Source organism: Zea mays, chromosome 4 (assembly GCF_902167145.1).
Source record: "Zea mays cultivar B73 chromosome 4, Zm-B73-REFERENCE-NAM-5.0, whole genome shotgun sequence".
In the NCBI taxonomy this organism is placed as follows: Eukaryota; Viridiplantae; Streptophyta; class Magnoliopsida; order Poales; family Poaceae; genus Zea; species Zea mays.
The window spans coordinates 160,289,769-160,314,875 of NC_050099.1; the positions used below are offsets into that span (position 1 = coordinate 160,289,769).

General features: G+C 45.0%; 1 protein-coding gene across 1 annotated transcript in view; it reads right to left on the minus strand.

The window, feature by feature from the left end:
• Window positions 1-25,107, minus strand: part of LOC103655617 (delta(3,5)-Delta(2,4)-dienoyl-CoA isomerase, peroxisomal-like) — a 36,895-nt gene that overhangs the window by 10,848 nt on the left and 940 nt on the right. Inside the window, exon 2 of the mRNA XM_020551895.1 lies at window positions 13,559-13,560. Within this exon, the coding sequence (XP_020407484.1) occupies window positions 13,559-13,560 (2 nt within the window). The remainder of the gene's footprint in view (window positions 1-13,558; window positions 13,561-25,107) is intronic.

The following is a 25,107-nucleotide window of genomic DNA, read 5'->3' on the forward strand; positions in this document are numbered from 1 at the left end:
CGCCCTCTCTCTCTCGGACTCATTATTATTTCTAACGCTAACCCGGCTTGTAGTTGTGTTTATATTTGTAAATTTCAGTTTCGCCCTATTCACCCCCCCCCTCTAGGCGACTATCAATTGGTATCAGAGCCCGGTGCGTCATTAAGAGCCTAACCGCTCGAAGTGATGTCGGGAGATCACGCCAAGAAGGAGATGGAGACCGGCGAAAAGCCCACTACAAGCCACGGGAGCACTTCATCTGAAGAGTCCCGCACCAAGAGGAAGGAGAAGAAGAAGGACTCCTTCAAAGGGAAGGAGAAGAAATCTTCTTCACACCACAAAGAGAAGAAGGAGAAATCCTCTTCCCACAAGCCGCATCGGAGTGGGGACAAGAAAAAGAGGATGAGGAAGGTGGTCTACTACGAGACCGACTCTTCATCGGCATCCACCTCCGGCTCCGACGCGACATCTGTCACTTCTAAGCGCCAAGAGCGTAAGAAGTATAGTAAGATTCCCCTACGCTACCCTCGCATTTCTAAACATACACCTTTACTTTCCGTCCCATTAGGCAAACCACCAACTTTTGATGGTGAAGATTACGCTAGGTGGAGTGATTTAATGTGATTTCATCTAACCTCGCTCCACAAAAGTATTTGGGATGTTGTTGAGTTTGGTGCACAGGTACCATCCGTAGGGGATGAAAACTATGATGAGGATGAAGTAGCCCAAATCGAGCACTTCAACTCCCAAGCCACAACGATACTCCTCGCCTCTCTAAGTAGAGAGGAATATAACAAGGTGCAAGGGTTGAAGAATGCGAAGGAGATTTGGGATCTACTCAAGACCGCGCACGAGGGTGATGAACTCACCAAGATCACCAAGCGGGAGATGATCGAGGGGGAGCTCGGTCGCTACCGTCTTCGCCAAGGGGAGGAGCCACAAGATATGTACAACCGGCTCAAAACCTTGGTGAACCAAGTGCGCAACCTCGGGAGCAAGAAATGGGATGACCACGAGGTGGTTAAGGTTATTCTTAGATCTCTTATTTTCCTTAACCCTACTCAAGTTCAATTAATTCGTGGCAACCCAAGATATACACTAATGACTCCCGAGGAAGTTATCAGGAATTTTGTGAGCTTTGAATGTATGATCAAGGGCTCAAAGAAGATCAACGAGCTTGATGATCCCTCCACATCCGAAGCACAACCGGTGGCATTCAAGGCGACGGAGGAGAAGGAGGAGTCTACACCAAGTAGACAACCAATCGACGCTTCAAAGCTCGACAACGAGGAGATGGCTTTAATCATCAAAAGCTTTCGCCAAATCCTCAAGCAACGGAAGGGGAAGGATTACAAATCCCGTTCCAAGAAGGTTTGCTACAAGTGTGGTAAGCCCGGTCACTTTATTGCTAAATGTCCATTATCAAGTGACAGTGACAGGGATAACGACAAGAAGGGCAAGAGGAGAGAAAAGAAAAGGTACCACAAGAAGAGGGGCGGCAATGCCCACGTGTGCCGCGAGTGGGACTCCGACGAGAGCTCCACCGATTCCTCCGACGACGAGGACGCCGCCAACATCGCCGTCACCAAGGGACTCCTCTTCCCCAACGTCGGCCACAAGTGCCTCATGGCAAAGGACGGCAAGAGGAAGAAGGTTAAATCCAAATCATCCACTAAATATGAGTCTTCTAGCGATGATAATGCTAGTGATGAGGAGGATAACTTGCGTACCCTTTTTGCCAACCTTAACATGGAACAAAAGGAAAAATTAAATGAATTAATTAGTGCCATCCATGAGAAGGATGATCTCTTGGACTCCCAAGAGGACTTCCTAATCAAGGAAAATAAAAAGCATGTTAAGGTTAAGAATGCTTATGCTCTAGAGGTAGAAAAATGTGAGAAATTATCTAGTGAGCTAAGCACATGCCATGACACTATTGCCAACCTTAGAAATGAAAATGCCAAATTAGTTGCTAAGGTTAATTCTCATGTTTGCAATGTTTCGACTTCCAATCCTAGAGATGATAATGTTGATTTACTTGCTAGGATTGATGAATTGAATGATTCTCTTGCTAGTCTTAGGATTGAAAATGAAAAATTAATTGCTAAGGCTAAAGATTTTGATGTTTGCAATGTTACTATTTCTAACCTTAGAAGTGAGAATGATATATTACATGCTAAGGTTGTAGAATTAAAATCTTGCAAACCCTCTACATCTACTGTTGAGCATGTTTCTATTTGCACTAGATGTAGAAATGTTGATATTGATGCTATTCATGATCACATGGCTTTAATTAAACAACAAAATGATCATATAGCAAAATTAGATGCTAAAATTGTCGAGCACAACTTAGAGAATGAAAAATTTAAATTTGCTCGTAGTATGCTTTATAATGGGAGACGCCCTGACATCAAGGATGGCATTGGCTTCCAAAGGGGAGACAATGTCAAACTTAATGCCCCTCCTAAAAGATTGTCTAATTTTGTTAAGGGCAAGGCTCCCATGCCTCAGGATAACGAGGGTTACATTTTGTACCCTGCCGGTTATCCCGAGAGCAAGATTAGGAGAATTCACTCTAGGAAGTCTCACTCTGGCTCAAATCATGCGTTTATGTATAAGGGTGAGACATCTAGTTCTAGGCAACCAACCCGTGCCAAGTTGCCTAAAAAGAGAACTCCTAATACATCAAATGATCATGACATTTCATTCAAAACTTTTGATGCATCATATGTTTTGACTAACAAATCCGGCAAGGTCGTTGCCAAGTATGTTGGGGGCAAACACAAGAGCTCCAAAACTTGTGTTTGGGTTCCCAAAGTTCTTGTTTCTAATGCCAAAGGACCCAAAACAGTTTGGGTACCTAAAGTCAAGAACTAAACTTGTTTTGTAGGTTTATGCATCCGGGGGCTCAAGTTGGATCATCGATAGCGGGTGCACAAACCACATGACTGGGGAGAAGAAAATGTTCTCCTCCTACGAGAAAAACCAAGATCCTCAACGAGCTATCACATTCAGGGATGGAAATCAAGGTTTGGTCAAAGGGTTGGGTAAAATTGCTATATCTCCTGACCATTCTATTTCCAATGTTTTTCTTGTATATTCATTAGATTACAACTTGCTTTCTGTATCTCAATTATGCAAAATGGGTTACAACTGTCTTATCACTGATGTAGGTGTCACTGTCTTTAGAAGAAGTGATGATTCAATAGCATTTAAGAGAGTGTTGGAGGGTCAGCTATAGTTAGTAGATTTCGATAGAGCTGAACTCGACACTTGCTTAATTGCTAAGACTAACATGGGTTGGCTCTGGCACCGCCGACTAGCCCATGTCGGGATGAAGAATCTTCATAAGCTTCTAAAGGGAGAGCACATATTAGGACTAACAAATGTTCATTTTGAGAAAGACAGGGTTTGTAGCGCATGTCAAGCACGAAAGCAAGTTGGTACCCATCATCCACACAAGAACATCATGACGACCGACAGGCCGCTTGAGCTACTCCACATGGATCTATTCGGCCTGATCGCTTACATAAGCATCGGCGGGAGTAAGTATTGTCTTGTAATAGTGGATGATTATTCTCGCTTCACTTGGGTATTCTTTTTGCAGGAAAAATCTCAAACCCAAGAGACCTTAAAGGGATTCTTGAGACGGGCTCAAAATGAGTTCGACTTAAGGATCAAGAAAATAAGAAGCGACAACGGGACGGAGTTCAAGAACTCTCAAATCGAAGGCTTCCTTGAGGAGGAGGGCATCAAGCATGAGTTCTCTTCTCCCTACACGCCACAACAAAATGGTGTAGTGGAGAGGAAGAATCGAACTCTATTGGACATGGCAAGGACCATGCTTGATGAGTACAAGACTTCGGATCGGTTTTGGGCCGAGGCGGTCAACACCACCTGCTATGCCATCAACCGGTTATATCTACACCGAATCCTCAAGAAGACATCTTATGAACTCCTAACCGGTAAAAAGCCCAATATCTCATATTTTAGAGTCTTTGGTAGCAAATGTTTTATTCTTGTTAAAAGAGGTAGAAAATCTAAATTTGCTCCTAAGACTGTAGAAGGCTTTTTACTAGGATATGATTCAAACACAAGGGCATATAGAGTCTTTAACAAGTGAAAGGGAAATGTGCCCTTGGGCCATTTCTAAGTATTTTGGTGATTGAGTGCCAACACAGGTGCTTAAAATGTGAATCTATACCCTTGGATGGACAAAGTGCAAATCAAGAGTAAAGGTATGTTTCTAAGCCTTAGTACATTGTTTTGAAGACTAATGTATTGTGTCTAAGTGCTTGAAACAGGAGAAATCGAGTCAAAGAAAAGTTGGCTGTGTACAGCCAAGGGGCTGTTCGGTCTGGAGCACCGGACTGTCCGGTGGTGCACCGGACAGTGTCCGGTGCGCCAGGCTGCCTCGAGCGAAGTGGTCGCTCTCGGGAATTCGCCGACGGCGTACGGCTAAAATTCACCGGACTGTCCGGTGTGCACCGGACTGTCCGGTGAGCCAACGGTCGGCCGGGCCAACGGTCGGCCGCGGAATCCGTGCGCGACACGTGGCCGAGCCAACGGTCGGAAGGGGGCACCGGGCTGTCCGATGTGCACCGGACTGTCCGGTGCGCCAACGGCTCCCAGATCCGCAACGGTCGGCTACACCGTTTAAGGAAAGAAATCGGGCACCGGACAGTGTCCGGTGTGCACCGGACTGTCCGGTGCGCCCGAAGACAGAAGGCAAGATCAGCCTTCCAGAATTGCTCTCAACGGCTCCTAGCTGCCTTGGGGCTATAAAAGGGACCCCTAGGCGCATGGAGGAGTACACCAAGCATTCCTACAACATTCCTAAGCACCAAGACATCGATTCCACGCATTTGGTTCATTGTGATAGCATCTAGAGCTCTTGTTGAGTTGTGGACTCATTGAGTTGTGTTGCGAGCTCTTGTTGCGACTTGTGTGCGTGCTGTTGCTCTGATTTTGAGTCTTGTGTGCGTTGCTAGTTTCTCCCTTACTCCGTATTTCTTTGTGAATCTTAAGTGTAAGGGCGAGAGGCTCCAAGTTGTGGAGATTCCTCGCAAACGGGATATTGAAAGGCAAAGCAAAACACCGTGGTATTCAAGTTGGTCTTTGGACCGCTTGAGAGGGGTTGATTGCAACCCTCGTCCGTTGGGACGCCACAACGTGGAGTAGGCAAGCGTTGGTCTTGGCCGAACCACGGGATAAACCACTGTGTCATCTCTGTGTTTGATCTCTTGTGGTATTGTGTTTTGCTGAGACTCCTTTCTAGCCACTTGGCAATCATTGTGCTAACACTTAACAAGTTTCTGTGGCTATAAGTTTAAGTTTTTACAGGATCACCTATTCACCCCCCCCCCTCTAGGTGCTCTCAATTGGTATCGGAGCCGTTTGTAGGATTACGGGGAGGCTACACTAGCGCAAAACAAAATTTTCAACCCCATAATACCAAGAACTACTGCGGTTATAGGTCATGGAATTACCACTAGACGCGCAGAGCAGCGGAAGACGTCTCGATGTAGACGAACGCGTCGAGCAGTGCCGTGCAGTCGCCGGCGTCCTTCACGTCCTCGCACGGTTCGTCCAAGTGCTCCAGATGTAGCACCTCCGAGGTATCCACACGTACAGGGAGGAAGCGTCGCGTACCGAACTGCTAGGTTCGCGACGGCGGCTTGGCGAGGGCGAGAGGTGGGCGGCGGCTGTTAGTTCGCTGGTGGCGAATTAGGTTATCCTTAACCGCGCCCCCGCCCCTCATTATATAGGCGTTATGGTGGGCTTCTGACGCCGAGGCCCATCAATAACCCTAAAGCCCAGTCTAATTTCGGATCTAATCCGAATTAGGCTTCCTTCCCCTTAAGTGTGTGACCCTATAGGTTCACGTACAAATAGACATAGGCCGAGTACTCTTACTTGGCCCAATAATTGACAGCGGCCTCTAGCAAGACATGTCAACTCCTATGTGTACGTAAAGATCATATCAGACGAACCATTGCGACATTACGTACATGCTGTTCCCTTTGTCTCACGATATTTGGTCTGGCTCTAAGCTGACCTCTCTTTCTCGATACTGTGAATTGGAATCCTTTCAATGGTTAACTCTTAACCCTAGCACGGCCATGCATTTCTTGATCCAATCACTCGAGGGGCCCAGAGATATCTCTCTCACAAAGAGAGGGACAAATTCCATCTTGACTGACCATGCCTCACAGCATGTTTCCTGACAAACCCAAAACTACCTTTATAACTACCCAGTTACGAGATAGCGTTTGATAGTCCCTAAGTAAGTCAATTCACATCTTGAGAACATGCGACAATCTCAGGTCTAAGGATACAGTATGCATGTTGCAAGAAGAGAACTATATTACAATATCTCACATTGGGTCGGTCCAGCCTCATGTCATACACGCGCCCACATTATTAGTTTAACATCTCCATGTTCATGACTTGTGAAATGTAGTCATCAACTAATACATGTGCTAGTCATCGACTCTGACTAGGGACATCATTTAGAATAACCATATAAGTAAAGAATCTCACAAACAATTCACATAATTGCTAATCAATACAAGGTGCCTTCCATGGATATTCAATTAAGCAATATATATATCATGGATACAAAGAAATATGCTCATCTCTATGATTATCTCTAGGGCATATTTCTAACACCGTTCTCTTCAAGAAGGGACTAATCGCCCGAAGAGATGGATCCTAAGGGGAAGGGAATCGTGATCAACGACAAGGAGAAGGAGTCCTTCGTCAACGAGCCCAAAGATGACAAGCCTACCGACACCGGCTCGGGCCATAGACGAAAGGAAGGGAAGAAGAAGAAGACAAGGCGCATCAAGGAGATCGTCTACTACGACGACAGCGACGAATCTTCCTCTTCCCAAAAGGACAACGACGACAACGACTATGATAAACAAAAGACGGTTAACTCAAACTTTTCTTTTGATTATTCGCGCATTCCGCATATCTCAAATGCTCATTTGCTCCCCATTCCACTTGGCAAGCCTCCTCACTTTGATGGAGAGGACTACGGATTTTGGAGTCACAAAATGCGTACTCACCTATTTTCTCTCCATCCAAGCATTTGGGAGATTGTGGAAAGTGGAATGAAATTTGATAGCTCAGATAGCCCTTCGTTTATTAATGAACAGATCCATAAAAATGCACAAGCTACTACTGTGTTGCTAGCCTCTTTGTGCAGGGACGAGTATCACAAGGTGAGCGGCTTGGACAATGCCAAGCAGATTTGGGACACCCTCAAGATCTCTCATGAGGGGAATGATGTCACCTTACTCACCAAGATGGAGTTGGTGGAAGGCGAGCTCGGACGATTCGCGATGATAAGGGGCGAGGAGCCGACACAAACATACAACCGGCTCAAGATCCTTATCAACAAAATAAGGAGCTACGGAAGCACGCGATGGACGGATCACGACGTCGTCCGCCTAATGCTAAGGTCATTTACCGTTCTTGATCCTCACTTGGTAAACAATATTCGTGAAAATCCTAGGTACATCAAGATGTCGCCCGAAGAAATTCTTGGAAAATTTGTAAGCGGGCGAATGATGATCAAAGAGGCAAGGTACGTGGACGACGCGTTGAATGGCCCAATCCATGAGCCTCAACCCATTGCTCTCAAGGCAACAAGGAGCAAGGAGGCGCTACCCAGCAAGGTGGCGCAAATTGAGGCGGCCGGTCTTAATGATGAAGAGATGGCCCTCATCATCAAAAGATTCAAGACGGCGCTAAAGGGTCGCAAGGGACAGCCAAGCAAGACTAAGACCAAGGGAAAGCGCTCATGCTTCAAATGCGGTAAGCTTGGTCATTTTATTGCTAACTGTCCCGATAATGAAAGTGACCAGGAACAAGGGAACAAGAGGGAGAAGAAGAAGACATACAAGAAGGCAAAGGGCGAAGCACATCTAGGCAAGGAGTGGGATTCGGATTGCTCCTCCTCCGACTCCGACAATGAAGGACTCGCCGCCACTGCCTTCAACAAGTCATCCCTCTTCCCCAACGAGCATCACACATGCCTTATGGCAAGGGAGAAGAAGGTGAGTACTCAAGACTCCACTTATGCTTCTTCTAGTGATAATGAGTCTAGTGATGATGATGACATAGATTATTCATGCTTGTTCAAGGGCTTAGATAGATCTAAGATAGATAAAATTAATGAGTTGATTGATGCTTTGAATGATAAGAATAGATTACTAGAAAAACAAGAGGATCTTTTATATGAGGAGCATGATAAATTTGTTAGTGCACAAAATTCTCTTGCTCTAGAAATTAAAAGAAATGAAGTGCTTTCTAGTGAATTATCTTCTTGTCATGAAACCATTGCTACTTTAAAAGGTGTTAATAATGATTTAAATGCTAAACTAGAAGTGGCTAGTAAATCTAACTCTTGTATAGAACATGTTATGGTTTGCACTAGGTGTAAAGATTTTAATGTTGATGCTTGTAGTGAACACCTAGTTTCAATTTCTAAATTGAATGATGAAGTGGCCAGTCTTAATGCCCAACTTAAGACTAGCAAAAGCGAATTTGATAAATTAAAATTTGCAAGGGATGCCTATACGATTGGTAGACATCCCTCAATTAAGGATGGACTTGGCTACAAAAGGGAAGCCAAGAACTTGACAAGCCATAAGGCTCCCATCTCCGCCAAGGAAAAAGGGAAGGCCCCTGTTGGTGACTTGTTCTCAAATGCTAAGAGTTAAGAACAAGGCAACATGAAAAGTGTTAAGTGTTAAAGTCCTTCGTCCTTCGAAGCATTATGTCCCTTCGGGAAATAATGAGTTTCGGACGAAGGTCGTAAGAGACATACCTTCGTAAATATAATAGGTAATAACGAAAGACTCATATAAAGCATGAGATATAATATAAGCATCAACATGGAATCATTTCTATTTTATTAACATGGGAAAATAGAAATGATTTCAAATTACAAATGTACCTTCGGTCCTGAGAGAAGGTAAAAAGTACAGGCGTGACGCAAAAGCAAATGTAAAGTCAGCGTGAACAGTACGGGAGTACTGTTCATCTATTTATAGACGCGGGACGCAGCCCACGTAAAATTACATCCATGTCCATTACATTTGTTAACGGTTTATGGAAATCTATTGAGGACCCCGAAGTCTTTTCATCTTAAGGTCGGTTCCCCCTTGTGCCATCGCGCCGAAGCTTCCCTGCGTACAGCTTCGGCTGCCCCCGACCTTCGTCTGGCTCAGCCTTCGTCCTGGTCGTGCTCCATATCCATAATTCTGAATCCGAAAATACCTGTTCATATAATTCACTTGGAAAACATTGTCAAATCATGTTTTTGAGGACCTTCGGAGGACGAAGGCCCCCAACAGTAGCCCCTCGCAATATTAATTTGTAAATAATAAATTCAGATTGCGATATGGACGAAGGCCTTGAGCCGAAGGTCCGAAAAAACACCTTCCCTTTGCTAGAATAGCAACATTCACTGACAAGCGGGGCCTTTTAACTTTCAACGCCCTAGGCGTATAAATAAGAACACATCGTGAATTCATTTGGTACACACGCTTGCCTTTTGCTTCGGCCCACTAAAAATTTTTAGCTCTTGCTCATTGAGATTTGCTGGTCTTTTTGATTTCGAAGCTTCGGCCTCGGGAACAAATTTTTAGCGTTTCCGAAGATGTCTGAAGACAAGAAGATCCCTGCTGAGACGAAGCTGAGTCTCGAGGAGGAGAAGAATCTGGGGTTCCTGATAGCGATGGCAGAGACTAATACAGAGAAAATCACGAAGGAGATTCTCGAAGATTTGTCCGAAGATACTGATGACAGCGACAGCTATGATGTGGAAAGTGATGGGGAAGAGGCCGAAGATCGACCGTGGCGACCAAGTCACTCAGTTTTTGGGAAAACAACCATCAAGCAGAGTCACATTGATAATATGAGGGGGCGATACTTCCGAGACATATCTATTGTGAGAGCTGATGCCGGGGAAAAGACTTCTCCCACCCCTGAAGAAGATGAAGTTGTGATTTTCCGAAGCCTCCTCAAGGCTGGGCTTCGATTCCCCCTGAGCAATTTTGTTGTTGAGGTACTGAAAACATTCCAAATCTACCTTCATCAACTCACTCCCGAAGCTATTATAAGAATGGGGATTTTTGTCTGGGCTGTGAGAAGCCAAGGTTTGGAGCCAAACGCTAAAAGCTTCTGCAACATACACGAGTTATTGTACGAGACGAAGCCCTGGGGAAAGGAGCAATACCACAACAACTTTGGGTGCTACAGCTTCGGCGCCCGCTCCGGGTCAAGCTACCCTGTGCCAACCTTTCGGAAGAGGTGGCCCGGAGCCTGGATGTCTGAATGGTTTTATGTGAAAAATGATCTAACAGCGCAAAATAATGTCAAAAGTATCATTATGTACCCAATTTGGCAACGCTTCGGGCTTCGAAGGCCGAAGGTTGAAATGGATGAGGCAGCCGAAGAATGCCAAAGAGCCTTCGGCGCAGTCTGCTCCTTCATTGGGTCAAGGGACTTGGTCCAGGAGCACATTGCCTTCAGGGTATGGCCACTTGCAGAAAAGTGGGAAATGCCGAAAGAAACCATCAAAGAGTCCGACGAAGGCGGACTAGTCAGATTAAAATACACATTCAAATATGCAGATAAATTTATTGAACCTGATGATGACTGGCTGAAAAGCATTGAAACATTAAGTGATGAATTACTTGGGGCATTCTCGAAGGCTGAAAATACTGCACTATCAGCAGCCTTCGGAGGCCGAAAAAAGAAGAGACTGAACCGAGTGTTTGATGCAATCGGGTTCTTCTACCCTGATTATTGCTATCCCATTCGAAGGCATAAGAGAAAAAACACAATCTCTGCAAAAGAAGAAGCTGCAGCTGCTCCTGGCGAGCCAGAACTAAAAAGGAAAAAGATAAAGGTTCTTACGCACCGGCCGCGTTATATTGAACCAGCTTCGGTGCCGGAGTTTACCGGGAAAACTTCTTCAGCCACCGAAGCTGAAAAACTAATCGAGCCAGCCTTGTTGCCAGAGATCGCAGAAACGGCCGAAATGCCACCAAAGATGGAATCAGAACACTCAAACATTTTGTTGCCAGAAACAAAAGAGAAAACCGAAGCGCCGCTCACAGAAAAAATTGAGGAGGTAAAAGAAGCAACTGAAGGCTTCAAAATATCAGAAGTTTTGAGTCCTACAGCAATCATTGGGACAGCAAAAAATGAAAAAGTGCCAGCTGCAACTCCGAAGAGAAAAAGAATGGCTAATGTGCTAGACGTATTGGAAACGATCAAATCTTCGAGCACACCTCCGAAGAAAGCTGCTGCTACTCCTGAAACAACAGCTGAAATCTCTGGTTCTACAGCTCCAGAGCAAGAGATTTCAGCCGAAGCTGGACCCTCAGAGCCCGCAAAAACTTTGGAAAGTGAGACAGAGAAAATAACAAAGCCAACTATTGAAGAATCTAGTGTTGTTGCCCCCGAAGCATCCCCCAAGACTCGTGATTATATTTTTCGTCATGCTTCGGGGAAAAAATTATCAGAAAAAGAAGAACAAGAGGCCCAGCATTATGCCCAAAAACTGAAATATCCGAAGGGAGCATTAATATTTAATGGCAGTGGAGAAGAAGACTTCTTGTACTGTCTTCCCGACAACAAGGAAATTTCTGTCTGTCGGGAGATAAGCAGAAGCTTCGGATTCCCAACTTTAGAAGATGGACTTTCGGTGCTATCAAAAAACGATCTGGCTGACAGCCTAGCTTATAACAGTTTAAAGGTATGATAAATGAAATCCTTGTATTTTTCCGTTCATTTAAACCCTCTGACACACACGCATATTCCTTTTTGCAGGGCTTGATTCTTAGCAATGCTCTCAGAGCCCAGAAAGATACTGAAGACGAAGGGTGTACTATAGCCCTGAGCAACCTTCGTTCCGAAGTAATTGAACTGAGGAACGAAGGTCTCGAAAAAGACAAAATATTATACTCATTGATAGATAAAATAAAGGAGGACGAAGCTGCTTTCAAAAGTCAGGCTGAAGCTCAGAAACGCGAAATTGAAGACCTTCGGAAACAACTGGCCAGAGCCACAGAGGAACGTATACTTGAAGAAACAAAGCGTGAACTCAGCGATCAATGGGCAGATCACCTAGAAGTGACTGTTGAAGAGCTTCGTTCATCCAAAAAGAGATGCTACAATAAATCTATAGACTGTGTTAAAAAATTAAAGGCTAGCTTCGCCAAGGTCGGCGCATTCTCAAGTGAAGAAAATTTTCTAAGGGGCAATCCCGAAAGTGTCATTGAATGGATTGACCACGAAGCTGAAGCCTTCGAAGAAATTTTAAATAGCCGAGGAGATATATGTGCCTTCTCTGGCGCCAGAGGGATTGCCACTATTTTAGAGAAGAAGGGCTGTGAACATGTGAAAATTTTAGCACAGTCCGAAGCCACCTTGTCGACTGAAGATATAAAAGATCCTTCAGCCGAAGCTAGCGCGGCTGGGGGAAAATTTTTCACCGACATCTGGGACAACGGTGGCCGAGAAATGGCAAGAGAAATTATTCAGAGAAGTGAAAAGGGCATCCATGATGCTAGAGAAGTGGCTAAGGCTGCTGAAAAGAGCACGGAGCCCGAAGGTCAATTAGGTACTAAATAATAGCTTCTACCGTGTTGTAATCTTTAGGCTTTTAAGATCTGTTTGCGATTTGTAATAGTAATGTAGTCGTGTCCTGCTTCAGATCCGACTAAAGCGCCTTCGGGCCCTCAGCCGAAGGGGGACGACGAAATTAAAAAGATGGCCGAAGATATTATGGACGAAGTCGTCAATCGGCTTCTGAATGAAGCTGCAGGAGTCGTTTTGAGAGAGGATTAAACATTTTTGTAAAAAACTTCGGAAATGTAATGTAATGTAACATTTTTGTAACCCCGAATGTAATATATCTATTTTTGCTACTCAATTCTTTACGATGCATGAAACTTTACACACGTACCGTTTTTGAGTTTGGCGAAAAAAACACCTTCCCTTCTTTTCATGCTTCGTGAAGAATATCCAAACTTCGTGAAAAAATTCTCCGAAGCTATACTTCCGAAGATGAAGATTGATTCTCTTTTCGACCATGATTTTCACTCTTTCAAATCATTCTTTCGAAAATCAATATTGTGTCCCCTTCTTGGGACCACGATTTTCACTCTTTCAAATCATACTTCCGAAGATCAATATCGTGTCCCCTTCTTGGGCCATATGCAACATGATGTATGATGCTTATGCTATGCAAAATGATGTAATGATGTTATGCTACGTAGATGACATTTGTTCCGAAAGATACACACATATCCCCACACAATATTTTTGTATCAGCACTGATTCTTCGCTGTAAGCTCTGCATTCCCTTAGGAACGTCTTTGGAGCTTCTTCGCCTCTTACTTAGGCGGTATAAGCTCTGCATTCCCTTAGGAACGTCTTTGGAGCTTCTTCGCCTTTTACTTAGGCGGTATAAGCTCTGCATTCCCTTAGGAACGTCTTTGGAGCTTCTTCGCCTTTTACTTAGGCGGTATAAGCTCTGCATTCCCTTAGGAACGTCTTTGGAGCTTCTTCGCCTTTTACTTAGGCGGTATCAGCGTTGACTTTTCGCTGTATGCTCTGCATTCCTTTTGGAACGACTTTGGAGCAGAAAACTTACGCTGCGCTCCCTTCGGAACGACTTTTTGTGACTTCGTCAGACTTACTCTGCGTTTCTTAGAACGACTTTTCGTTGCTTCAAAGGATTTTCGATAGTCCGAAGGTCCTTTTTATTGTCGCAAACCTGTGAAGAAAACATATTTTTCTTGTAGGAATCAACGAAACTAATTACATGAAAACAATGTCCTTTATTACAGAGAATAAAACTGAATGAAAAAGATTGCTATTAAGGTAGGATATTTGTCAATAGATGTGCTTTGATTCTGGCACGGTGCTGTTGACCGTGCGAGCTTCGGACTGTTCTCTGAAGTCCCTTTGATGTGGAGCATATTGGCTCCCTTCTGGCTGCTGACCTTGTTGCAACGGAGGTGGAGGCGGAGGCTGTTGCCAGGAAGCTGAAGGCTGACTTGCCGAAGCAGCAGAGACTACAGGATGATTGCCCACATATTCTGGGATGTAGGGCGAATGATACGAAGCTGTATGCATGACCTGCTTCGGCTGGGCTTGTTGTGCTGCTGCTTCAGCTATTTCCTTTTGCTTCTGTATAGTAACATGGCACATCCTGGTAGTATGGCCTTTGTTCTCACCACAGAATAAGCAAAAGATTCTTCTTGGTTGATCGCCAAATCTTCCTCCGAAGCCCCTGGCGCCTCTGCCTCTTGGAGCTGGTGGTCGGAAGGAGCTTTGCTGTTGCCCCGAAGCCTGTGAGGAGTACTGTGGCCTTTGCTGCTGGCTCCCTTTATCATCATTTTGATTGGAATTATGAATTGATCTGACATGCCTCGGATAGAGTCTTCCTCCGAAGCCCCTGGTCATCTCAGAAAATCTGAAGGCCTCCTCCCTTCTTTGGCGAAAATCATTGTCAGCTCGAATATATTCATCCATCTTCTGGAGCAGCTTCTCCAGCGTTTGAGGAGGCTTCCTGGCGAAGTACTGAGCTGACGGACCTGGCCGAAGCCCCTTGATCATGGCCTCAATGACAATTTCATTGGGCACCGTTGGTGCCTGTGCCCTCAAACGCAAAAACCTTCGGACATATGCCTGAAGGTATTCTTCGGGGTCCTGAGTGCACTGGAACAGAGCCTGAGCAGTGACCGGCTTCGTCTGAAATCCTTGAAAGCTGGTTAACAACAAGTCCTTCAGCTTCTGCCATGAAGTGATCGTTCCTGGTCGAAGGGAGGAATACCAGGTTTGAGCAACACTTCTGACAGCCATAACGAAAGATTTGGCCATGACTGAAGCATTGCCACCGTACGAAGACACTGTTGCTTCGTAGCTCATCAAAAACTGCTTCGGATCAGAATGGCCATCAAATACGGGGAGCTGAGGCGGCTTGTAGGACGGAGGCCAAGGCGTAGCCTGCAACTCAGCGGACAAGGGAGAAGCATCATCAAAAACAAAATTCCCATGATGGAAATTGTCATACCAGTCATCTTCGTTGTGAAAGCCCTCCTGATGAAGGTCTTGATGCTGAGGCCTTCGGAGTTGCTCATCCTGAGCAAGATGACGAACTTCTTCAGAGGCTTCATCTATCTGCCTCTGCAGTTCAGCTAGCCTGGCCATCTTCTCCTTCCTGCGTTGAACCTGTTGCTGAAGGATTTCCAGATTCTGAATTTCCTGATCTAGATCATCCTCCGGATGTGTTGGACTGGTAGCCTTCCTCTTCTGGCTTCGTGCCTCTCTGAGAGAAAGGACATCTTGATTGGGGTCCAGCGGCTGCAGCGTGCCAGCCCCTGGTGCTGGAGCCTTCTTCGGCGGCATGACGAAGCTGATGCTTGCCGAAGGTGCCGAAAAACTCAAGAAGTGGAAGTGAGTTCACCGGAGGTGGGCGCCAATGTTGGTGACTTGTTCTCAAATGCTAAGAGTTAAGAACAAGGCAACATGAAAAGTGTTAAGTGTTAAAGTCCTTCGTCCTTCGAAGCATTATGTCCCTTCGGGAAATAATGAGTTTCGGACGAAGGTCGTAAGAGACATACCTTCGTAAATATAATAGGTAATAACGAAAGACTCATATAAAGCATGAGATATAATATAAGCATCAACATGGAATCATTTCTATTTTATTAACATGGGAAAATAGAAATGATTTCAAATTACAAATGTACCTTCGGTCCTGAGAGAAGGTAAAAAGTACAGGCGTGACGCAAAAGCAAATGTAAAGTCAGCGTGAACAGTACGGGAGTACTGTTCATCTATTTATAGACGCGGGACGCAGCCCACGTAAAATTACATCCATGTCCATTACATTTGTTAACGGTTTATGGAAATCTATTGAGGACCCCGAAGTCTTTTCATCTTAAGGTCGGTTCCCCCTTGTGCCATCGCGCCGAAGCTTCCCTGCGTACAGCTTCGGCTGCCCCCGACCTTCGTCTGGCTCAGCCTTCGTCCTGGTCGTGCTCCATATCCATAATTCTGAATCCGAAAATACCTGTTCATATAATTCACTTGGAAAACATTGTCAAATCATGTTTTTGAGGACCTTCGGAGGACGAAGGCCCCCAACAGCCCCTATGGCTAGTAGTGTGCAAAAGAACCATGCCTTTATGTACTATGATAGAAGACAACCTAGAAATGCTTATAGGAGTTGTAATGCATATAATGCCTTTGATTCTCATGCCATGTTTGCTTCTAGCTCTTCTTATGTGCATGATAGAAATGTTGGTAGGAGAAATGCTGTTCATAATATGCCTAGAAGAAATGTTGTTAATGTTCCTAGGAAATTAAATGAACCTTCTACAATATATCATGCTTTGAATGCCTCCTTTACAATTTGTAGAAAGAATAGAAAGGTAATTGCTAGGAAGTTAGGGGCAAAATGCAAGGGTGATAAAACTTGCATTTGGATCCCTACGGAAATCGTGACTAACCTTGCAGGACCCAACATGAGTTGGGTACCTAAGACCCAAGCCTAAATTTGCCTTGCAGGTTTATGCATCCGGGGGTTCAAGCTGGATTATTGACAGCGGATGCACAAACCATATGACGGGGGAGAAGAAGATGTTCACCTCCTACGTCAAGAATAAAGATTCCCAAGATTCAATAATATTCGGTGATGGGAATCAAGGCAAGGTAAAAGGGTTAGGCAAAATTGCAATCTCAAATGAGCACTCTATCTCTAATGTGTTTTTAGTAGCGTCTCTTGGATATAATTTGCTATCTGTGAGTCAATTATGCAATATGGGATATAACTGTTTGTTTACAAATGTAGACGTGTCTGTCTTTAGAAGAAGTGATGGTTCACTAGCTTTTAAGGGTGTATTAGACGGCAAACTTTATTTAGTTGATTTTGCAAAAGAAGAGGCCGGTCTAGATGCATGCTTAATAGCTAAGACTAGCATGGGCTGGCTGTGGCATCGCCGCTTAGCACATGTGGGGATGAAGAACCTTCACAAGCTTCTAAAGGGACAACACGTGATAGGTTTAACTAACGTGCAATTCGAAAAAGATAGACCTTGTGCAGCTTGTCAAGCAGGTAAACAAGTGGGAGGAGCGCATCACAGCAAGAATGTGATGACCACTTCAAGACCCCTGGAGCTGCTGCATATGGACCTCTTCGGACCTGTCGCCTATCTGAGCATAGGAGGGAGTAAGTATGGTCTAGTTATTGTTGATGACTTTTCCCGCTTCACTTGGGTGTTCTTTTTGCAGGATAAGTCTGAAACCCAAGGAACCCTCAAGCGCTTCCTCAGGAGAGCTCAAAATGAGTTTGAGCTCAAGGTGAAGAAGATAAGGAGCGACAACAGGTCCGAGTTCAAGAACCTTCAAGTGGAGGAGTTCCTTGAGGAGGAAGGGATCAAGCACGAGTTCTCCGCTCCCTACACACCACAGCAAAATGGTGTGGTAGAGAGGAAGAACAGGACGCTAATCGATATGGCGAGGACGATGCTTGGAGAATTCAAGACCCCTGAGTGTTTCTGGCCGGAAGCCGTAAACACAGCTTGCCACGCCATCAACAGGGTCTACCTTCATCGCCTCCTAAAGAAGACTTCGTATGAGCTACTAACCGGTAACAAACCCAATGTATCTTACTTTCGTGTATTTGGGAGCAAGTGCTACATTCTAGTAAAGAAGGGTAGAAATTCTAAGTTTGCTCTCAAAGCTGTAGAAGGGTTTTTGTTAGGTTATGACTCAAATACAAAGGCGTATAGAGTCTTCAACAAATCATCGGGTTTGGTTGAAGTCTCTAGCGACGTTGTATTTGATGAGACTAATGGCTCTCCAAGAGAGCAAGTTGTTGATTGTGATGATGTAGATGAAGAAGATGTTCCGACGGCAGCTATACGAACCATGGCGATTGGAGAAGTGCGGCCACAGGAACAAGATGAACGAAATCAACCTTCTTCCTCAACAACAGTGCACCCCCCAACTCAAGATGATGAACAGGTTCATCAAAAGGAGGCGTGTGATCAAGGGGGAGCACAAGATGATCACGTGATGGAGGAAGAAGCGCAACCGGCACCTCCAACCCAAGTTCGAGCGATGATTCAAAGGGATCATCCCGTCGACCAAATTCTGGGTGATATTAGCAAGGGAGTAACTACTCGATCTCGATTAGTTAATTTTTGTGAGCATTACTCTTTTGTCTCTTCTATTGAGCCTTTCAGGGTAGAGGAGGCCTTGGTAGATCCGGATTGGGTATTGGCCATGCAGGAGGAACTCAACAACTTCAAGCGCAATGAAGTTTGGACACTGGTGCCTCGTCCCAAGCAAAATGTTGTGGGAACCAAGTGGGTGTTCCGCAACAAACAGGACGAGCACGGGGTGGTGACAAGGAACAAGGCTCGACTTGTGGCAAAAGGTTATGCCCAAGTCGCAGGTTTGGACTTTGAGGAGATGTTTGCTCCTGTGGCTAGGCTAGAATCAATTCGTATCTTGCTAGCATATGCCGCTCACCATTCTTTCAGGTTGTACCAAATGGATGTGAAGAGCGCTTTCCTCAACGGGCCGATCAAGGAGGAGGTGTACGTGGAGCAACCCCCTGGCTTCGAGGATGAACGGTACCCCGACCACATGTGTAAGCTCTCTAAGGCGCTCTATGGACTTAAGCAAGCCCCAAGAGCATGGTATGAATGCCTTAGAGACTTTCTAATTGTTAATGCTTTCAAGGTTGGGAAAGCCGATCCAACTCTCTTTACTAAGACATGTGATGGTGATTTGTTTGTGTGCCAAATTTATGTCGATGACATAATATTTGGTTCTACTAACCAAAAGTCTTGTGAAGAGTTTAGCAGGGTGATGACGCAGAAATTCGAGATGTCGATGATGGGCGAGTTGAACTATTTCCTTGGGTTCCAAGTGAAGCAACTCAAGGACGGCACCTTCATCTCCCAAACGAAGTACACGCAAGATCTGCTAAAGCGGTTTGGGATGAAGGACGCCAAGCCCGCAAAGACTCCGATGGGGACCGACGGACACACTGACCTCAACAAAGGAGGTAAGTCCGTTGATCAAAAAGCATACCGGTCAATGATAGGGTCTTTACTTTATTTATGTGCTAGTAGACCGGATATTATGCTTAGCGTATGCATGTGTGCTAGATTTCAATCCGATCCTAAGGAGTGTCACATAGTGGCGGTGAAGCGAATTCTAAGATATTTGGTTGCTACGCCTTGCTTCGGGCTCTGGTATCCAAAGGGGTCTACCTTTGACTTGGTTGGATACTCAGATTCCGACTATGCTGGATGTAAGGTCGATAGGAAGAGTACATCAGGGACGTGCCAATTCTTAGGAAGGTCCCTGGTGTCGTGGAACTCTAAGAAACAAACCTCCGTTGCCCTATCCACCGCTGAGGCCGAGTATGTTGCCGTAGGACAGTGTTGCGCGCAACTACTTTGGATGAGGCAAACCCTCCGGGACTTTGGCTACAATCTGAGCAAAGTCCCACTCCTATGTGATAATGAGAGTGCTATCCGCATGGCGGAAAATCCTGTTGAACACAGCCGCACAAAGCACATAGACATCCGACATCACTTTTTGAGAGACCACCAGCAAAAGGGAGATATCGAAGTGTTTCATGTTAGCACCGATAACCAGCTAGCCGATATCTTTACCAAGCCTCTAGATGAGAAGACCTTTTGCAGGTTGCGTAGTGAGCTAAATGTCTTAGATTCGCGGAACTTGGATTGATTTGTAGCATACATGTGTTTATGCCTTTGATCATATTCCTTATGCATTTTGTTGCTTAATAATGGTGCTCAAGTTGTACAAACACTCCCTGGACCTCACAAGTCCGTTGCAAAGTGATGCACATGTTTAGGGGGAGATGTGTTACAACTTGACCCTTTGAGACTAACCCTGTGCTTGAGTTTGATGCTTTAGTCTTAAAGAAGGATTGAAAGGGAAAAGGTGGACTTGGACCATGCAAGGCTTCCACTGCACTCCGATGAAAAGAGTAACTTTTCCAAGTTCATCTTTAAATTCTTATTGCCTATTTTGCTCTTAATTGAAAATTTTGGTGAGGCAATGAGGTTAAAGGGCCAAGATTGATCCCGTTTTGGTGCTTGATGCCAAAGGGGGAGAAAATAAAGGCCAAAGTGATAAATGGATCAGCTACCACTTGAGAGATTTTGAAAACAGTAGAATAGAGCTTTTGGTTTGTCAAATCTCTTTTGTTGTCTCTCTTGTCAAAAGTTGACTTCTTGTGGGTAGAAGTATTGATTATGGGAAATAGGGGGAGTTTTTGGAATCTTGAATCATTTTTCTCTGGAAAACCTCTCTTGATGTCTCTACAAGTGGATTTGACTTAGAGATAGGATTTTGAGGTTGATTTGAAAAACAAACCAAGTGGTGGCAAAGGATGATCCATATATGCCAAAACTGAATCAAAATAAATTTGAATTTTTATTTGAAGTGATATTGCACTTGTTCTAGTTGCTTTATGATGTGTTGGCATAAATCACCAAAAAGGGGGAGATTGAAAGGGAAATGTGCCCTTGGGCCATTTCTAAGTATTTTGGTGATTGAGTGCCAACACAGGTGCTTAAAATGTGAATCTATACCCTTGGATGGACAAAGTGCAAATCAAGAGTAAAGGTATGTTTCTAAGCCTTAGTACATTGTTTTGAAGACTAATGTATTGTGTCTAAGTGCTTGAAACAGGAGAAATCGAGTCAAAGAAAAGTTGGCTGTGTACAACCAAGGGGCTGTTCGGTCTGGTGCACCGGACAGTGTCCGGTGCGCCAGGCTGCCTCGAGCGAAGTGGTCGCTCTCGGGAATTTGCCGACGACGTACGGCTAAAATTCACCGGACTGTCTGGTGTGCACCGGACTGTCCGGTGAGCCAACGGTCGGCCGGGCCAACGGTCGGCCGCGGAATCCGTGCGCGACACGTGGCCGAGCCAACGGTCGGAAGGGGGCACCGGACTGTCCGGTGTGCACCGGACTGTCCGGTGTGCACCGGACTGTCCGGTGCGCCAACGGCTCCCAGATCCGCAACGGTCGGCTGCGCCGTTTAAGGAAAGAAATCGGGCACCGGACAGTGTCCGGTGTGCACCGGACTGTCCAGTGCGCCCGAAGACAGAAGGCAAGATCAGCCTTCCAGAATTGCTCTCAACGGCTCCTAGCTGCCTTGGGGCTATAAAAGGGACCCCTAGGCGCATGGAGGAGTACACCAAGCATTCCTACAACATTCCTAAGCACCAAGACATCGATTCCACGCATTTGGTTCATTGTGATAGCATCTAGAGCTCTTGTTGAGTTGTGGACTCATTGAGTTGTGTTGCGAGCTCTTGTTGCGACTTGTGTGCGTGCTGTTGCTCTGATTTTGAGTCTTGTGTGCGTTGCTAGTTTCTCCCTTACTCCGTATTTCTTTGTGAATCTTAAGTGTAAGGGCGAGAGGCTCCAAGTTGTGGAGATTCCTCGCAAACGGGATATTGAAAGGCAAAGCAAAACACCGTGGTATTCAAGTTGGTCTTTGGACCGCTTGAGAGGGGTTGATTGCAACCCTCGTCCGTTGGGACGCCACAACGTGGAGTAGGCAAGCGTTGGTCTTGGCCGAACCACGGGATAAACCACTGTGTCATCTCTGTGTTTGATCTCTTGTGGTATTGTGTTTTGCTGAGACTCCTTTCTAGCCACTTGGCAATCATTGTGCTAACACTTAACAAGTTTCTGTGGCTATAAGTTTAAGTTTTTACAGGATCACCTATTCACCCCCCCCTCTAGGTGCTCTCAACAAGTCCACTGGACAAGTTGAAGTTTCTTGTGACGTTGTGTTTGATGAAACTAACGGCTCTCAATTAGAGCAAGTTGATCTTGATGAGATAGGTAATGAAGAGGCTCCATGCATCGCGCTAAGGAACATGTCCATTGGGGATGTGTGTCCTAAGGAATCCGAAGAGCCTCCAAATGCACAAGATCAACCATCCTCCTCCACGCAAGCATCTCCACCGACTCAAAACAAGGATGAAGCTCAAGTTGATGAAATAGAAGATCAAGCAAATGAGCCACCTCAAGATGACGGCAATGATCAAGGGGGAGATACAAATGATCAAGACAAGGAGGATGAAGAACAAAGACCGCCACACCCAAGAGTCCACCAAGCAATCCAACGAGATCACCCCGTCGACACCATCCTCGGCGACATCCATAAGGGGGTAACCACTAGATCTCGTGTTGCACATTTTTATGAGCATTACTCTTTTGTTTCCTCTATTGAGCCACACAGGGTAGAGGAAGCACTTCAAGATTCGGATTGGGTGGTGGCGATGCAAGAGGAGCTCAACAACTTCACTAGGAATGAGTTATGGCATTTGGTTCCACGTCCTAATCAAAATGTTGTAGGAACCAAATGGGTGTTCCGCAACAAGCAAGACGAGCATGGTGTGGTGACAAGGAACAAAGCACAACTTGTGGCCAAAGGATACTCCCAAGTCAAAGGTTTGGATTTCGGTGAAACCTATGCATCCGTAGCTAGGCTTGAGTCAATTCGTATATTATTGGCCTATGCTACTTACCATGGCTTCAAGCTTTATCAAATGGACGTGAAGAGTGCTTTCCTCAATGGACCAATCAAGGAAGAGGTCTATGTTGAGCAACCTCCTGGCTTTGAAGATAGTGAGTACCCTAACCATGTTTATAAACTCTCTAAGGCGCTTTATGGGCTCAAGCAAGCCCCAAGAGCATGGTATGAATGCCTTAGAGATTTCCTTATCACTAATGGATTCAAAGTCGGAAAAGCCGATCCTACGCTCTTTACTAAAACTCTTGACAATGATTTGTTTGTATGCCAAATTTATGTTGATGATATCATATTTGGGTCTACTAACGAATCTACATGTGAAGAATTTAGTAGGATCATGACACAAAAATTCGAGATGTCTATGATGGGGGAGTTGAAGTATTTCTTAGGATTTCAAGTAAAGCAACTCCAAGAAGGCACCTTCATTAGCCAAACGAAGTATACTCAAGACATTCTAACCAAGTTTGGAATGAAGGATGCTAAGCCCATCAAGACACCCATGGGAACCAATGGGCATCTCGACCTCAACACGGGAGGTAAATTCATCGATCAAAAGGTATACCGGTCGATGATAGGTTCATTACTCTATTTATGTGCATCTCGACCGGACATTATGCTTTCAGTTTGCATGTGTGCAAGATTCCAATCCGACCCTAAGGAATCTCACCTTACGGCCGTAAAACGAATCTTGAGATATTTGGCTTACACTCCTAAGTTTGGGCTTTGGTACCCTCGGGGATCCACATTTGATTTGATTGGTTATTCGGATGCCGATTGGGCGGGGTGTAAGATAAATAGAAAGAGCACATCGGGGACTTGCCAGTTCTTGGGAAGATCCTTGGTGTCTTGGGCTTCAAAGAAGCAAAATTCGGTTGCTCTTTCCACCGCCGAAGCCGAGTACATTGCCGCAGGCCATTGTTGCGCGCAATTGCTTTGGATGAGGCAAACCCTGCGGGACTACGGTTACAAATTAACCAAAGTCCCTTTGCTATGTGATAATGAGAGTGCAATCAAGATGGCAGATAATCCCGTCGAGCATAGCCGCACTAAACACATAGCCATTCAGTATCATTTTCTTAGGGATCACCAACAAAAGGGAGATATCGAGATTTCTTACATTAACACTAAAGATCAATTAGCCGATATCTTTACCAAGCCTCTTGATGAACAAACTTTTAGCAAACTTAGGCATGAGCTAATATTCTTGATTCGCGCAATTTCTTTTGCTAAATTGCACACATAGCTCATTTGTATACCTTTGATCATGTCTCTTTCATATGCTATGACTAATGTGTTTTCAAGTCTATTTCAAACCAAGTCATAGGTGTATTGAAAGGGAATTGGAGTCTTCAGCGAAGACAAAGGCTTCCACTCCGTAACTCATCCTTCGCCGTCGCTCCGCGCATCTCTCCATCTTTTTGGGAGAGTTCAAAGCAAAAGGACTTCATCTTTGGTATAATCTTCACTCACTTATTCATGTCCAAAGAGGGAGAAAGTTCTAACAAGGGCTTATATCTCACTCAAAGTATCCGTTTTTGGCGATTCATGCCAAAGGGGGAGAAAGTATGAGCCCAAAGCAAAAGGACCGCACACCACCACCTTATTTAAAAACTAATGATTTTCAGATTGGTATCTCTTTGTGTTCAAAAGGGGGAGAAAGTAGTATTTTCAAAATTGATATCCTAAAACCCTCTTGAACACTAAGAGGAGGATTTCATTAAGGGGGAGTTTTGTTTAGTCAAAGGAAAAACATTTGAAACAGGGGGAGAAAATTTCAAATCTTGAAAATGCTTTGCAAAATCTTATTCATTTACCTTTGACTATTTGCAAAATAACCTTGAAAAGGATGTACAAAAGAATTTGCAAAAACAAAACATGTGGTGCAAGCGTGGTCCAAAATGTTAAAAACAAAGAAACAATCCATGCATATCTTGTAAGTATTTACATTGGCTCAATTCCAAAGCAACCTTTGCACTTACATTATGCAAACTAGTTCAATTTTGCTCCTCTATATTTGCTTTGGTTTGTGTTGGCATCAATCACCAAAAAGGGGGAGATTGAAAGGGAATTAGGCTTACACCTAGTTCCTAAATAATTTTGGTGGTTGAATTGCCCAACACAAATAATTGGACTAACTAGTTTGCTCTAGTATACAGGTGCCAAAGGTTCACAACAAGCCAATTAAAAAGACCAATGTTGGGTTCAAAATAGAGAGCTAAAGGCATCCCGAAAGGCTCCCTGGTCTGGCGCACCGGACTGTCCGGTGTGCCACCGGACAGTGTCTGGTGCAACAGGGGACCTCGCGCTGAACTCCTCAGCCTCGGGAATTTTCGGAGCCGGCGCGCTATAATTCGCCGGACATGTCCGGTGTACACCGGACAGTGTCCGGTGCTCCAAGAGGACGCGACTCTGGAACTTGGCAGCCTCGGGAATTCGCAACAGCTGCTCCGCTATAATTCACCGGACATGTCCGGTGTACACCGGACTGAT